Source organism: Vitis riparia, chromosome 1 (genome assembly GCF_004353265.1).
Source record: "Vitis riparia cultivar Riparia Gloire de Montpellier isolate 1030 chromosome 1, EGFV_Vit.rip_1.0, whole genome shotgun sequence".
Lineage (NCBI taxonomy): Eukaryota > Viridiplantae > Streptophyta > Magnoliopsida > Vitales > Vitaceae > Vitis > Vitis riparia.
In genome coordinates, this window is record NC_048431.1 from 5145677 (window position 1) to 5160856 (window position 15180).

General features: G+C 32.8%; 2 protein-coding genes across 2 annotated transcripts; both read right to left on the bottom strand.

The window, feature by feature from the left end:
- Positions 1-1783: 1783 nt before the first annotated feature.
- LOC117919785 (pectinesterase-like) lies at positions 1784-4166 on the bottom strand. The gene is made up of 2 exons (XM_034837076.1): positions 3222-4166; positions 1784-2691 (listed from the first exon to the last, which is right to left on the bottom strand). Exons 1-2 carry the CDS (start codon positions 4132-4134, stop codon positions 2000-2002), a joined length of 1605 nt encoding a protein of 534 aa, XP_034692967.1. The 5' UTR covers positions 4135-4166; the 3' UTR covers positions 1784-1999.
- A 6493-nt stretch (positions 4167-10659) lies between these two features.
- Positions 10660-11636, bottom strand: LOC117920066 (21 kDa protein-like). The gene has a single exon (XM_034837454.1). It carries the CDS (start codon positions 11575-11577, stop codon positions 10927-10929), a length of 651 nt encoding a protein of 216 aa, XP_034693345.1. The 5' UTR covers positions 11578-11636; the 3' UTR covers positions 10660-10926.
- Positions 11637-15180: the final 3544 nt, after the last annotated feature.

A 15180-nucleotide genomic window follows, 5' to 3' on the forward strand; every position in this document is an offset into this window, starting at 1 on the left:
GAATAGAAGGTGGCATTGCCAGTAGGTAAGACCTCAAGTAAAATTTGAGGTATTTATATGTAACTCGGGAATTATGGAAATATGTAGTATCCTAATTTATTTATGGCTTGTTTTGGTACGAACAAAATAAAAAGTTTTTCGCAAGAATGATATTTTAGGGGAGAACCCAAAAAAGCGATGGCGATAATGGGGCACCAGAGATGTGATACAACATTGGCGCTTCTAAAGGCCATCGCACTCCCCAACCTTTTTTTAGGTAGTGTTTCTTCGTCCATAGGTTCATCACCTCCCACGATTAAAAAGAGATGATAATTCGATTTACGCCAGAGATAAGTATAAATGGGTATAGGATAGGTTTAAAAACCCAGAACAAATTCAGATATAACTTTGTCTCATTTCACCTCATTCCAATTATATATAATTTTAAGTAAAAAATTATTTAGTTGATTTTTTTTCCAACTTGTTTAACATAAATAAAATAATGCTTTTAATAAAAATAACTATTTATAATATTTTTCTTTATAAATTATATTTATTTTAAATAAAATTTAAATTTTATAAAAAAATTAATTAATTTTTTTTTAAAATTAAATAAGGTGGGCCGTATGAGAATCTCTTATATTCGTCTAACACCATTTAATTTAATTTTATTTTTTATGAGAATAATAATAGATATAAATAAAAATGATGAGGTTGGGATAGAGGCGAGGTGTGACCAGCCGTCCAACCACCCCTCCACATGACATATGTTATTCACCTAAAATTCACAATTAATGTTTTCTTCTCTTTATATCAAATTATATTTTTTGTCTTCTTATTAAAAATGTATACTCTCAAATAATTTTTCAAAAATTATATTCTTTTTGCCTAAAATCTTTTTTTCTTCTTTTTTATTTATTTCAAAAAACACTTTTGTAAAAGGCCTTTTTAAATATAATTTTTGCTCATTTTTTTTCTTCCAAATATCATTTTTAAGGAAATTTCTTTATATGACATTTATAAATATACTTTTTGTTAAAAATAATTTTTTTCATATATATATATATACATGTCAAAGTTAGAGAGAAACTCATCCTTCTCAAACATGATTACTTTCTAAAATTCATTTGTTTAACACATAAGTTTTATACCATATTTTGAGAAAATTGTTTTGTCAAAGTATGATTTCAAATAAAATTTCCCTTTTGCATTACTAGGACCATTGAAGGAAGTTCATCAATCAGAGCTCATCCACCACTTGGGCGACCATCCATGAACATTGGACCTCGTCTAACTCCTTACTTGCACGCTTCAATTTTCTTTTGAGTATCGCTCATCTCTCCTGGTTGTAGCGGAAGTCTTTCTGCTTTTAAATACCATATTTTTCTCTTTGAATATGTATAATCTCTGGCCCACTAAATCCTCCCGAAATGAAATTGTTGTCCTTTCTCCACAGCCTCCTAGGCCTCAACATAGGAGATGGATAAGAGTTGTTCCAGCTTTTAAGTATTTTGAGGAAATAGCAAATGATACTGGAGGAAATAATTTACTGTTTATATGGTGAAGAAACAAATTCTTTATTATCCATTTTTGTCTCTAACAATTCCTGCAGAGATTCGTGTATCTATCAAATTATTTATGGTTTGAAAATGCAATTTCTATTTCCAAACAAATCAGAATCTTAACCTTTTAAATTTGATTAGCTTCCTCTAAAAGGTCAAGAATTCTGAAAAAAAAAAAAAAAATCCCTGTGGAATGACAAGACCGAAAAAACAATTAATGATTCAACTTAGAATTCTGGAGCTACAAATTTTCTACTACTTTTATAAACGATATGATTATGTACACTTCACACCTTAATTTATTCAATAAAGTTTTCCAAAACCTTAGTTCACATGGAGACCGAACAAACATCAGCCTATTATTAGAATCCATGTGTGATACCGCGACAAAGCTTAACACAAACTATATGACAATATCATTACCATCTTCACTTGAATTTAGGCAGGAAAACTACATATCATAACCCAGAAGCATAGGGAACTCCAGTGGTCGGAATCCATGAATCTCCGACCAAGAATCTGCCAACTGTAAATTTTTCGGCCTCCGCTGCGCTAGTAATAACATGATATCCTCGCCACTTCACCCTGCCACGAGTACTTGCACCGCTTCCTGTGTTCATATACTCACCATAATACAGAGTTGTCAGACCAAAGTCTCCTTTCCATGGACTCCACCCTGCAGGATCGATCAAGCCGTCTAGAGAAGTCTTCATGAAAACTGTCCTTGAGTACTTACGCCATGGCCGCCCGAGATACGTCTTAAACCGACTCTGAACAGGTCTCAAGTCCGGAGCTGCCATGACCCGCGAATTATGGATTGAAATCCCAGTATTTTCATTTTGATCGGATCTTCCCTGAGCGGTGATGACGTTTGCTTGGTTGCTCATGGGTCTCCTCACGTAGATGTTGCAGTTCTGGAGAACCGCAACTGCATCTCCAAAGATGAAGTCCACAGTTCCATATACATCGCAGTTGCGGTAGAATTGGCGTTGTGTGTGCACATATAAGGTGTCTTGGTAGCCTTTAAAGCTACAACCATAGAAAACCGAACCATCCGAACTTGAGCGAAGTGCAACTGCTTGGTGTTTCTGAGGTCCAGCCGTGTTTTCAAATGTCATATCTCGAGCAATGAAGCCATGACCCGAAACAGCTGAAAGAAACTTAAATCCATATGAGTGAGAGATTATGATTTTATTTGTTTATTGGAGAAAATGCATGGTTCAATTTTGAATCATTTGGATAAGATTTTCGTTAATGTATGAGTGGCCCTAAAACGTTGCCTAAAGTTTTGACTCCAGCCTGTGAATGGATATGAAAGTTGGGCGCTGTGTTGCTGTGTCTCATTTACTGAGGCCGGGGTAACGGAAACGAAAAATTCTAGAAGCTAGCACATCCACCAGTCTCCTCATTGGATGTCTTTTTCGTCTCCTCTAGTTTTCAATGTTAGAAAACTGTCATATCAACTTCAGTGTTACAAGCATGAGTTTGAAAAGTAGCACAGACACGAGCTTATATTTTGCATGAATGAAAGAAGTATTAAATGTAAGTTTGACAAGAAGTAGATATGTAGTATGGTACAAGTTCATTTGTGCGTAGTCAATTAAAATACTGAAACTCTACGTTACTGGAATATTGAGGATGGATTACCTGATTAAGGAGTTTAATCAGAGAGAAACTTACCGAAAGTGGCAGAACGGAAAGTTGTGGAGCCATCTTGAACATTCTTATTGCCTGTGACAATGGTAGCATCTTTCCCATCTCCGATTATCATGATATTTTGCATTTTCCTCTTGATTTCCACATTTTCTCTATAAACACCCGCTTTCACGTATATAACAAATCTCTTAGTCCCACTTCTTAGCTTAACCGACGCCGCAACAGCCTCAGAAATGGTTTTGTAATTACCGGACCCGTCATGGGCTACCACAATATCAGCCCTTGAAGCTGCCCCAGATGACTGGAGAAGCTTTCTATCAGCAGCTGAAACCCATGTTGGGAAGCCATTAGAAAGCAAGCGTCGGCCACCAGCCTGATTGTTAGATAGCATACTTGTTGCGGAAACTGCTGCCTTGTTTATTGCCAGCGAATTGCTAAGCAACTTTGAGAAGTTACTGGTTGAGATTGACATAGATGGGAAGGATTGAAACTGATCAGAAGATGGATTGAAATCAATAAATCCATCTAGACAAGTTTGCTGATTGGCAATTGCAGCACTTAACCATGTTTGAGAGTCAAACATGACCGCTGGACTGATAGAGTTGATGGAACGATTCACCAGGTCCATGGTGTTCTCATAAAGCTCCAAACAATCAGCCCAAGCCAACTTGGTTCGCTCATCCGACGAGCTCAAGTCCATAGCTGAAACCAGCAGGTGGAGTTGCTTGGCTTGGTTCATTGTGACTCTAAGGACCCTGTCGCGAAATGGGAACTGAATTTCATCAACCCCTGCAGTGGGCTTGTAATTGCCAATGAAATAATTGCATACTTCAGGATATGGGGTCTGACTGCATGATGAAATTGGAGCACCATCCACCACCCTCACGTATAATACCACAAAATAAGCACTCAAAAAATGCAATAAGAGTCTAGCCATGAGGACCCAAGTTTGCTAGCAACCGTACGCTGTTTTCTTTAATTTGGATGTCTGCTTCTTGCGAGGAGCCTCCTTTTTATAGGCCACGAGTTGGCTTACCAAAGAAAGCTTGTATTATTACAAGGTAAACTAATGCCACGCTTTCTCCATAGATCTTTTAAGTTTGGTTTTTGATCAACATCACAATTATGATAACCAAATAAGAACGTGATTTTTGTAAAAAGTAACTGATTGCTATTCTTTAAAATATATAAAATTTACTTTGTCAACATTGGTTAGAAATACCCTCTGCATCTAAAAACAATTTTCAAATGTGAGCTGCCTTTCTATCTTTGGTTTCTTATATCCTCAAATTTTGAATCTATAATGTTTGAGGTGCAATAATATTGCTCTTAAACCCGAGAATAAGTGACTTAAATAATGGTTCTTAGAGTAGGCTCACGAAATGTGATGTCAAATGTAAAAAAGATTTGACCCTTTTTCACTAAACATCAATCAATATTTAGATGAAATAATTAAAGTTTGGAAGAAATGATTAAAGTTTGATCCAACATATAAAACTCTATGGTTATTTTTCCCTAGCTTAGTGAAGTATAGGCACAAATGTCTTATGGTATGCAAGATTCTAAATATAATCCTCAAGAAGTGAGATATTTTTTGAACTAAAAATATAAATAAACGTTCTTTCTTAAATAAATGGTTCATCAACACCCACCCTCAGTTACCACCTTATGACTTATTCAAAAGCAATAGGAAACGACTCGTGAAGCTTTGTCTGACTGCGATGGCCTTTGTCCCTTTCCTTCAGTTTAGGTGAACAGATATGTGGGTTGTTGGTTCCTTCATGTTATCAACTTCTTGTGTTGCCATGTGGTTCCATTCCCGTAACAGTTCCCATTAGCCACTTTTGAAATGGCTTAACCCTTGCACTAACACGTGTTATATGACAATTCGACAGATTCCTAGCATGCGGGTAGCTCAATTTTCTGGCAATTCGACAGGATTACCAAATAGACCCTAGATTATTATATGACACTAAGCATGCTAAAGAAAGAAATACTTTTGAGAAGTAAAAAAGACTTGTCTCGTTAGTCCTAAAGACTGACCGATTCTTTAATAGCATAAACGTCAAAGTTTTTCTTTCATTGACACCCAGCTCTTTCTTTTTCATGGAAAGCTACTGAGATAGTAGCCCCATAGCCTGGTAATGAAAATCTCAAGTCATATCAACCAAACAACTTGTTACTTGGTCACATTACATGTGAATTCACTAACTTTTGAGGTTGCGTCATGCATAATCGTGCATGTGTTTGACAAGGGACAAGGAAGACAGATAAGGGTTGCAGTCAAGTTAGGTTTACTCAACGGACATACACAATTTCAGCCTCTGCTTTTGGTGTCTTGGGTACAGGATTATGTAGGCTCTGTTCTCCACTATTTTCTAATGGTTTGGGAGGCCAAGAAGGCGTACGCCCCTGTCTTTCTTCTGTAATAAATATCTTCGAAGTCAGATTTGATATGGGATTGGACTGAAGTTGGGATGAAGCCACTTCCAACGATGGAGAGTGATCAGTCTATTTTGTCTACCTACCAGGCTTCAAAAACCTGCATTAGATTTTCGTAATAGTAATTGAATTAATGCATAATAAAATGATACATGTCCTTAATTGTAGAATATGTCCTGTTCATTAAATATAGTATAGAATAATATAAAAAAATATATATATTTTATCCTATGTTTAATTCACAATATAATCATCGGATTAGATAAATGAAATGATAACTTATCATATGAGATATAATAATTCTAAATAAAAATATATGATGCAGATATTTCACAAATTATAAATTTTTTCTCATTGATTATTTTTTTCTCAATTTGTTTCTATTACCCTTTTTTTTTTTAATGACTAAAAAATTAATTTTTTATTAAAAATAGTTTTCTTTTTTAAATATTTGTTCATAATACAACCTAAAATAATACTAATATATATACAAAATGATTTTATATATTTAACAATATAATGTAATATTTTATTTATAGATTTTTAAACATTTTGATCTGAGATTTATTAATAAAGAAATAAAAAATAGCTTACTAAATTATATAATTATTTTTGAATTAATAATATTAAATATGATAAAGATTTCACATTTTTTAATAATAAATACTGGCATATGGTATTTTTTTCATTTTAAAAGAAATTAAATATTTTTTGAAGTATACCGATTTTATCATATCTTACCAATCAAGTTTAGCCATACATTATATTTGATATATTGAATATAACATCTAATAGGATAAAATATAAGTTTTATTTGGTTAAAACAAGCATATGATAAAATATATTATTTTATATATAATTAAGAATGGAATTAAATAAGAGGTAGGATAATACAATGCATGACTTTAATAATCTCATGGAAGAGATGAGATGTACTCATGTACATACATGATTTATTATATATTTTGTTTTTCTCATCTATTCTCTTCTATTTTTAATTTTTTTTTTTTTATAGTATTCACTTTACAAAACAAAGGATTTTAATTAGAAAATTCAAATCTTTATATTGAAAATGTGATATTGTTTTGTTTATTTATAAAATTTTAAATATTTTAATTATTAATATTATTAATAAGAAAATAAAATTTTCCTATTGAAGAGTAAATTATGGAGAGAACTTCAATATAAGAGACTTTATTTTTGTTTTTAATAATATGTAAGTAATATCTTTCTATTTGAAAATTAACTAAATATATTTTATTTTTTATTTTTTTGACAAACCAAATAGAAGCATACTATAACTCATTGAATATATAATATCTAAAGAAATGGTAAATTTTACTTACCTTTCTTGGGGTTTAACTTAAATATAGTTAATCATTATGGGTTTAAATTAAAGAAAAGGTGAGTGAAAACAACAAATGATAAAAGAGAAGTATTTGTTGATTGCCGAAACGCCAAGGAAAGAAAATATTTAAAGAAATTATTATTATTTTTTTGGTTTATTTATATAAAAAAAATAAGAAAGAAAATTAAATATAATTAAAATTAATTATAAATATATATATATTTTTAAATTATTTTATCTTTCCATAAAAAGAAAAAAATATATATAAAATGAGTCTGAAATGACACATACAAAAATAATGTATTGACTTTAAATTTAATTTTTATTTTATTTTTTTTCTTTTTCTTCCTTATTTTCTTTTTCTCGCACTTTTTCTCAAATTTTTCAACAACCAAACATAACATAAAGGTGAATAAATTCATCCTCCAAAGAAATGTTATATCGTCCGAACATGGGCCAAAGGTTACCATCACCAACCGAACTTAGGGCAAGAGTTAAGTGTTAGACCTCTCCCAACTCAAATTAAACATTGATCCAGTCCATTGCGGCATAATCACTGAGCAACAACCCAGACAAAATTATACAGCTGGACAGCTGGAGGTGACAAACCCACTTAAAAACAGATTGGGCTTAGGTTGATTGGAATGGTGCAGCAAAAAAGGTTCTCGGTAGTGGCCCATTGAATCCTGGATCGTAGCTTATACTGGACTTGAATTTCTAAGATTCAAGTAATATTTTAGGGCCAACATAGCCCAAGCAATTGACTTACGGCGTAGCTAGCCCAAATGAAACATTAAATCGATTTGAAAAATATTTAGCTTTCATATAATCTATCTTGTTTTTATTATTATTTCATAATCTTCAGAGAGTGTAGTTTATAAGCCATTGCTGCCTTCCTAGCGTATTTGGGCCTAACAAGAACCTGCTTCAGCCCAAGTCCGCACTAGGACAGGCTGGTCCATTATTAATCCTTGGCCTAATTTTCTAGGCCTATTCATACTTGGATTATTAGATTACAGAAATCAACCTAACAATGGCCATTTCCTAACTGGCTCATCTGATGTTAAAGCATGGCAGGGAGAGTGACGGACCTAGAAAATAAGTCGGGGTAAGAAAATAATTTATTTTCAGGGGAGGCAAAAAGGAGCAAAAATCAACTCCATAGTTGTTTGGTAACCAAGTTTTGAAAGGTTCAAATCCTCATGAATGAAAGTTTTTTTTTTTTCCAATACCCAAAATATCATATGATTGATGATACATTTTTTATATTTATAAAAAAAAATAAAAGAAAAAGTATATTTTGATACTATATAGTTCAACCCTAAATTATGGATACGGTTTTTCTTTTCAATACTTGAATATATATGCAATGACCAGCGTAGAAGAGATGAAAATATGGTCCCACTGGCCCTGTTCTGGAAGTGCCCCGAAACTAAAATAGGCTTTTATTTATTCATTTCCCTTTTTTAAATTACAAGTACTTTCCGGACTCCGGACCAAGGACCAAACTAAAGAAGCGTCGACTCTATAAGAGTGGTTGTCCGGACTCGTGGTTCACAAGGCCATCCTGGCTCCGACTTTTGTAATTGTCGCTTACCATTTAACCACATAGATGGGGCCAGACGGTTATCATTTATTTATTTATAGCAAGGGAAAAGCGTGAACTTCTTAACATCGAATGACTCTATAAGAGTTGAATATACAAAAATTCTAGCATAGGATCATATATCACGTGAAGTAGCCGATATAGGACCAACTTCTTGTATTCACATGTCGAAACCAATTTGGAAGGAGAGGTACCAAAACGTCCTTATTGTAGCCTTGTCGAGACTCGAGACATTGTTTCCGGAAATATTATAAGGGATGGATGCTATATATATATATATATATGTCGGCAAAGTTGGGACCCATACTTGGAATAGAAGGGCATCCCGTGAACCACACAGTGAGCTGTGTATGTATGTCTCTACTGTCACTCCTCTTTGTCCTCACCATTTCTTCCCCTTTTCAGTTCACATGCCAAGCACAGCTCATCTAAATCCAGACCCTAGGGGCCAAAACACCTTAACTTTGTCATGGCAGAATGGGAAATGCAGCCAAAATCACCCTCAAATCATGTATGAGTATAGCTTTCACTCAGTCATCCATTAATAGGCGTGAACTGTCTGGTTGTTAGCTAGGATGTGTCATCCATAGAGTGAATTTAGAGTTCAATAATTTGCTCATGACCAGTCATTTACTCCCACGTCCTTCCGTACCATAAACTGGGCTAATTTTATATTTTCTTTCTTATTTGCTGACGGCTAACATTAACTAATGCATACTACATGTGCACCACTACTAGACCTCTCTCCGTTGGTTAGGGACATCACACCAAATAGTTTTCTTAATCTCTCTTGAGCCTAGGTTCCATTTGAACTGAAAGTGAAAATTTCAACTTGTACGTGGATGCCATGAATATGTACACACTTACAATTGCACCTACTGTTTGCGTATTGAAAGACAAACAACCAGACTACTGTTATGACAGGCTACCCTCCAGGATAGAAACATCTGCAAAAAATGGAAACCAAAGAAAATAACGGAGGAGATGATAGGTTTTTACAGATTGACATGCTGGCTTTTTCAATCCATGATAACGAAACTCCCGCTTGCACAACATCGTTATAACTTTAGAGACAAATTTTCTTTTTCTTAAGTGTCTTTTCATCATTGTCATTTTCGAAGTCAAGATAATAAGAGGGTCATTTTGTCCTCCATCTTTGATCATTGAAGTAGCAGGGGAAAAAGGTTCCGATCCGTACCTTTTTAAACAGTAAAGTAAATCATTGACAGTGAACAGAATGTCTCAAGCAATCCCAATCTTGACCATCATCTTTTGCGATTCATATTTTTCTGAAAAAAAAATAATAGTAATAACTGTAAACATCATGATTAAAGTAGAGATGTTTGCCAGTAATCACATAAAATCTTGGACGTACACAGCCTTATCCAGTTGGCGTTTTTGTATGGTTGTGGGTCTTCTAAATCATGAAGTAAAAATGAAAAAATAACAGTAATCTTGGACAGGCAACTGCTGCTTTATTTATTTATATGTTTATTTACAGGTAAAATGATTCCATCTTGGCGTGATTTGGCTACACACAAATAGTGAAGCTGTGCAGTCAGGATTAGGACAAACAACTGAAAATCCGAACAAATCAAAATGATGGGGCAAAATATTGCCGACTATATTTGTTTATTCCTCATTTCTTATCTGCCGTCTGCGTTAACACAGTTACATAACTAGAAATAGAGAGAAAGATAAAAGACTCTAATATGGTTTAGTGATTAATATAGTCTCTACTACTACTGTAAACTTAGCAGATGCATTCAAAAAAGTATGATCAATGAGATTATATTTATAATTTAAGTTCTATGGATTTTTTATCTTATTTTGATTTCATTTATTTTTGTCTTGGCTTGATATATTTGTAAATTTGGTTGTATGTGTCAACTATCGAAATCGAAATCTGAATACTTGCTGATTAGGTCTCCTGGATCTTCCCAAAATTCAAACTAGTTGAAAATCAATAAATCACTCAATTGACAGTGAATAGAAAGCCTCCGTCACCTGCTATGACAGTGAGGAAAATCATGAACTGCATGCCGCTCATTCTTTCCGGTTGGTTGTTCAGAAAAAGCACAACTACATTTAATTTTTTAACCCTGTTTTCTGAACGACCAAAGAGTAAGTAGAGAGGGAGGTATGGAATTCTCGTCGGAAAATAAGAGAGGGGGACTGTTAAAATTTTAAAAAGCTTCTTTCTCTTTCTTTCAAACAGGAAAGAAGGAACAGCACCATAACTAAATACAAAGCAAAACCCAAGAAAACTAAGATACTATCACTCAGTTTTACCTCTTTTTTTCCCATTTTTTTACAAGACATAAGATGTGAAATCAAGGCGTTTCTGTAGGGTTAGTTTCCTTGTTAACATAACTATTAACCAAGGCAAGAGCATTGCTGGTGAACTTCTTCACGTTCGCAGCCCGGTCGCACACCTCCGATTTCAGGGCGCCGTCAGGCACGTCTTCGAATCCATCGGTGCACGTCTCCTCGTTGGTAAGCGCGGCGCTCATCCACGTCTGCACGTTAGCCATCTGAAACATAAACGATTCACCGGCCTTCATCTGCTTCATCTGCTTCAGCTGCTTGAGAGAGCCGCGAATCTGGTCGATGGCGTCGTCGAAGGTGGAGAAGCAATCATGAAGGGCGACGGCGGTTAGCGGCGCTGCGCCGTAGTCTGCCTGGCGGGAGAGTTTGGCCACGTAGGAGGCCATGTGGCTGGCCGTGGAGAGGCTGATAGCAACTGCGATGCGGGCCAGGTGGGCGGCGCTTTGTTGGATGCTCTTGGCATAGGCGGAGAGGGAGGTGTAACAGAGTTCTGGATACAAAGTTGCGTTGCAGCTTGTACGGATGAAGTCGATAGCTTTGGAGTTGTCGGAGTATGTGGTGGGGGTGGCGGTAGCAGCACCGGCACCGGCAGCGAAGAGTGACGCTAACGCCGCTGAGAGGAGAGAGAGGCGGAAGAGAGAGGTGTGGCTTTTCATAGTGTCTGGAAACCGGAAATTGGAAGCAATTTCTTGGCGCAGAGCTAATTAAGCTGCCGATGTGTGTTGAAAGAAGTGGTTTTTGGGCTTTAATAGCCGCAGCGCTGGCCTTAAATTTACTTGTCTGCCATCCTCTGTTCATCAAAATAACTACAATGCCACTTGTGAACGAATGGCCTTTTTTCCAATCAAAATTCTTTACTTTCTTTAAATAAAGATAGACATCAGATGTTTTCTTCGTTTTGTTTTTGACGCTGCACCTTTTTGATTCTTTCCCCACACAAATAAATAAATAAAACATATTTTACACGACGACAAGACTAATGAATTTTCCTAATTTCACATCTCTATTTTTATGAAATTAAAATCTAGTACGATGACAAGACTAATGAATTTTCCTAATTTCACATCCCTATTTTTATGAAATTAAAATCTAGTACGAAAATCCCAAATACAAATCCACTTCTACTAAATATTCTTTGTGATAATGAAATATAATACAAAATTGTCAAAGCAATCTCGTGTTCAATTCTTTATGTACTAACTTATCCCTATTATTTAAAAATATAATAAAAAAAATAAACTTGGATGATATAAAAAACATTTTTCAAATGTTTTTCAATCAATATGAAATTATAATATCATGTAAACAAAAAGAGACAAAATTCCGTTGTATGTTGATAAAATTGATCATATAAAGCAAAAAAATATGGAAGGTCATTAGATAGAATGTAATTGTCATTATATTGGAAAAAACAAAAACCACGAAAAGGGAGAGAGGCAAAATACCAATTAGAATAAGGTAACAATCCTAATATAATTGGAAAACAAAAAATTAATAGAAAATAATAAACATCATAGAAGGTAGTTTTTGAATAGGTATCTTCCATGCTATAACATAAAATTAATTTTTTTACTCAAAAAAATGAAAAACATGGAAAGCCACTTAGAGGAAGGTAATGAGAGAAGATAACGTAAAACTAATGTGCATTATGGTATAGAAATAGTATCAACGTATCTAAAAAGATGTCTTGTTATAATGTCAAATTAAAATATTTTACATAAAATGAGAGAAATGAAAAACCACATGAAGATAATGAGAAAAAGTGACAATAAGATAATTATCTATAGAAATTTAAGAGGTAATATCAAAATAAAATTATTAACGATATAAAATAAAAAGTTTCTCTTATTTCAGAAGGCATCTTGAAAAAGCAGAACAAAATTGGAAAGCTTTTAAAAGATTCAAAATTTACTAAAAACTTCAAGAAAATCAAATATTTGAAAATTTGAAGAAGATTCTAAGCTTTCTTAAAAAAAAAAAAAAAAATTGAAAACTTCATAACATGTTTATTTTTTTTAAAAAAAAAAAACCATCCAAAATTAAGTATTAAATTACTTAAAAGAATGTTTCTATCTCTATAAAGTAATCAAAGGGTATATTAAGGGTTGTCCTTTCAAATTATCAAATTTATAATTTTGTCAATGGTTTCTTTATTTGAGAAAAATTGTGCCTATGGTGATAACTTAACAAGGTCAAAATCAAAAAACAATTTTTTTGAATGAGGTCAACCCAACCTTTGATTTACCAGCTTTTTTTAAAAATAATCTTATTTAAAAATTTAAATAAAAAACCATTATTAATTATTTGAAGTATGCATGCAACAATAACATAAGAAATCACAACTAGGATTAAGTTCATTGTTTTAATTTATCAAAAATTGCATCTGTAATTAAAAATTAATATTAATTATTATAGCAAACTATATTTAATTCCTATAAGTCAACAGATAATTATAAACTATAGATATAATTAAAATGAAATGAGTGAGATTGAAATTCGAAATTCATTAAAAAAACAATAATTATTTATGCTAATAAAAGCATTAAATAATATATCAATTATTGTAGCATTTTTTTGTTTTTTTTTCATCACATACAATAATTAAAAGAAAACATATGGTGAAAAAAATATAATATAAAAAAAGGTAATGGTGGAAAAATAAAGGAAAGTTGCGACTTAATATACAGCATAATGAAAATACCATGAAATTTCATTTGGACAAAAAAGTAAAAAAAAAAGGAAAAAAAAAAAACAAACAGAAAAATAGTGATATTATAAGAAACTTTAAAAAATTATATGAAAATTCTAATGCTTTTTTAATATATATATATATATATATTGTTAGCCCAATGGTTCTCCTGATTATGTTTTGATAATAACAAATCATGATTAAGTTACTAATCGGTTTGAATTATAAATAATTTCAAGTGTTAAATTGAAAATTCATCAAATAACCTAATGAATGCAAAATCAAGACTTTTTGAAGATCTTTAATTATAAGAAACATATGTAAGATGAATGCATGAGTACACTTAGAATTTACATATCATTTCATGCATCTTTGAAAAACTCGGTTTATACTTTAAAGTTACATTTCCATCAAAACCCGAGATCTATCAAATGAACCTTAGGCAAAACGTTTCAAAATTGGCATATTAATTTACTTAAATGTCTTGCCTAAGTGCTAGAAGAAAAAAATAATTGAAAAATATAGGTTTTCAGGCCCAAAATGGTGAACCGATCGAGGTAATGGCCAACTGGCTCAACCGGCCAGGGTACCGTTCGATCGGTTCCCTCTTTCTGATCGAGGTTCAATTGAGAGGTGCAAAAAACACATTCTCTCTTCCAGTAGTCTTTCATTCTCGATCGAAGGATTTGCCTTCCCGGTTGAGGGTAACAGTCACCTGTTAAGCATTAAATGCTCTAATGCCTAGTGAACCAGTCGATCCCCAACTCGACTAGTTGAAACTGTTTTTTGGTTTATTTGATTTCTAAGGTCATAAACCCATGAATAGAAAACTCCACTTCATTTATGAAGAAGATAACACTTGCATTTATTTGTCTCCTTGTTTTTTTTTTTTTTTTTTTTTTGTCTTAAAAGCTCTCATTCTTTTCTTGGTACATTAAATCTCCATTTGCATACTCTTTAGTTCACCTTTGTGATTTATTCCATCATTGAGTTGTATTTGAGCAATTGTTAAGTTAGGTTGAGAGATTCATACTTGTCAATCGAGTATTAAAACCTTTAAGTGAGTTGAAACTTGAAGAGATTGTGTAAGAGTCAATTGAAATCGGAATCTAAGTGTAAAAGTGATTGAAAACTTGGTTGAAACTTTAAGTTAATAAAAACCTCACTTGGTTAGAGATAAAATAGACAAAAGAAAGTTGTGAAAAAAAAAAAAAAAAACATATGGTGAAAAAATAATAATATAAAAAAGGGTAACGGTGGAAAAAGAAAGGGAAGTCGTGACTTAATATTTAAAATAATGAAAATGTCATGAAATGTCATTTTTACAAAAAAGTAAAGAAAAAAACACAAAAATAGTGATATTATAAGAAACTTTAAAGAATGATACCAAAATTCTAATGATTTTAAAAAAAAGATTAAAAAGATATATATTTTAAAAAATTTAAAATAATTTTAAAAAATATAAAATAAATCCTTGAATCTACTTTTGCTAATTTTTTTTTGAAACCTTAAAGATTATATTTGATTATCGAAAAAATTTGAAGGAAAAATATGAGGGAAAAAAATATAA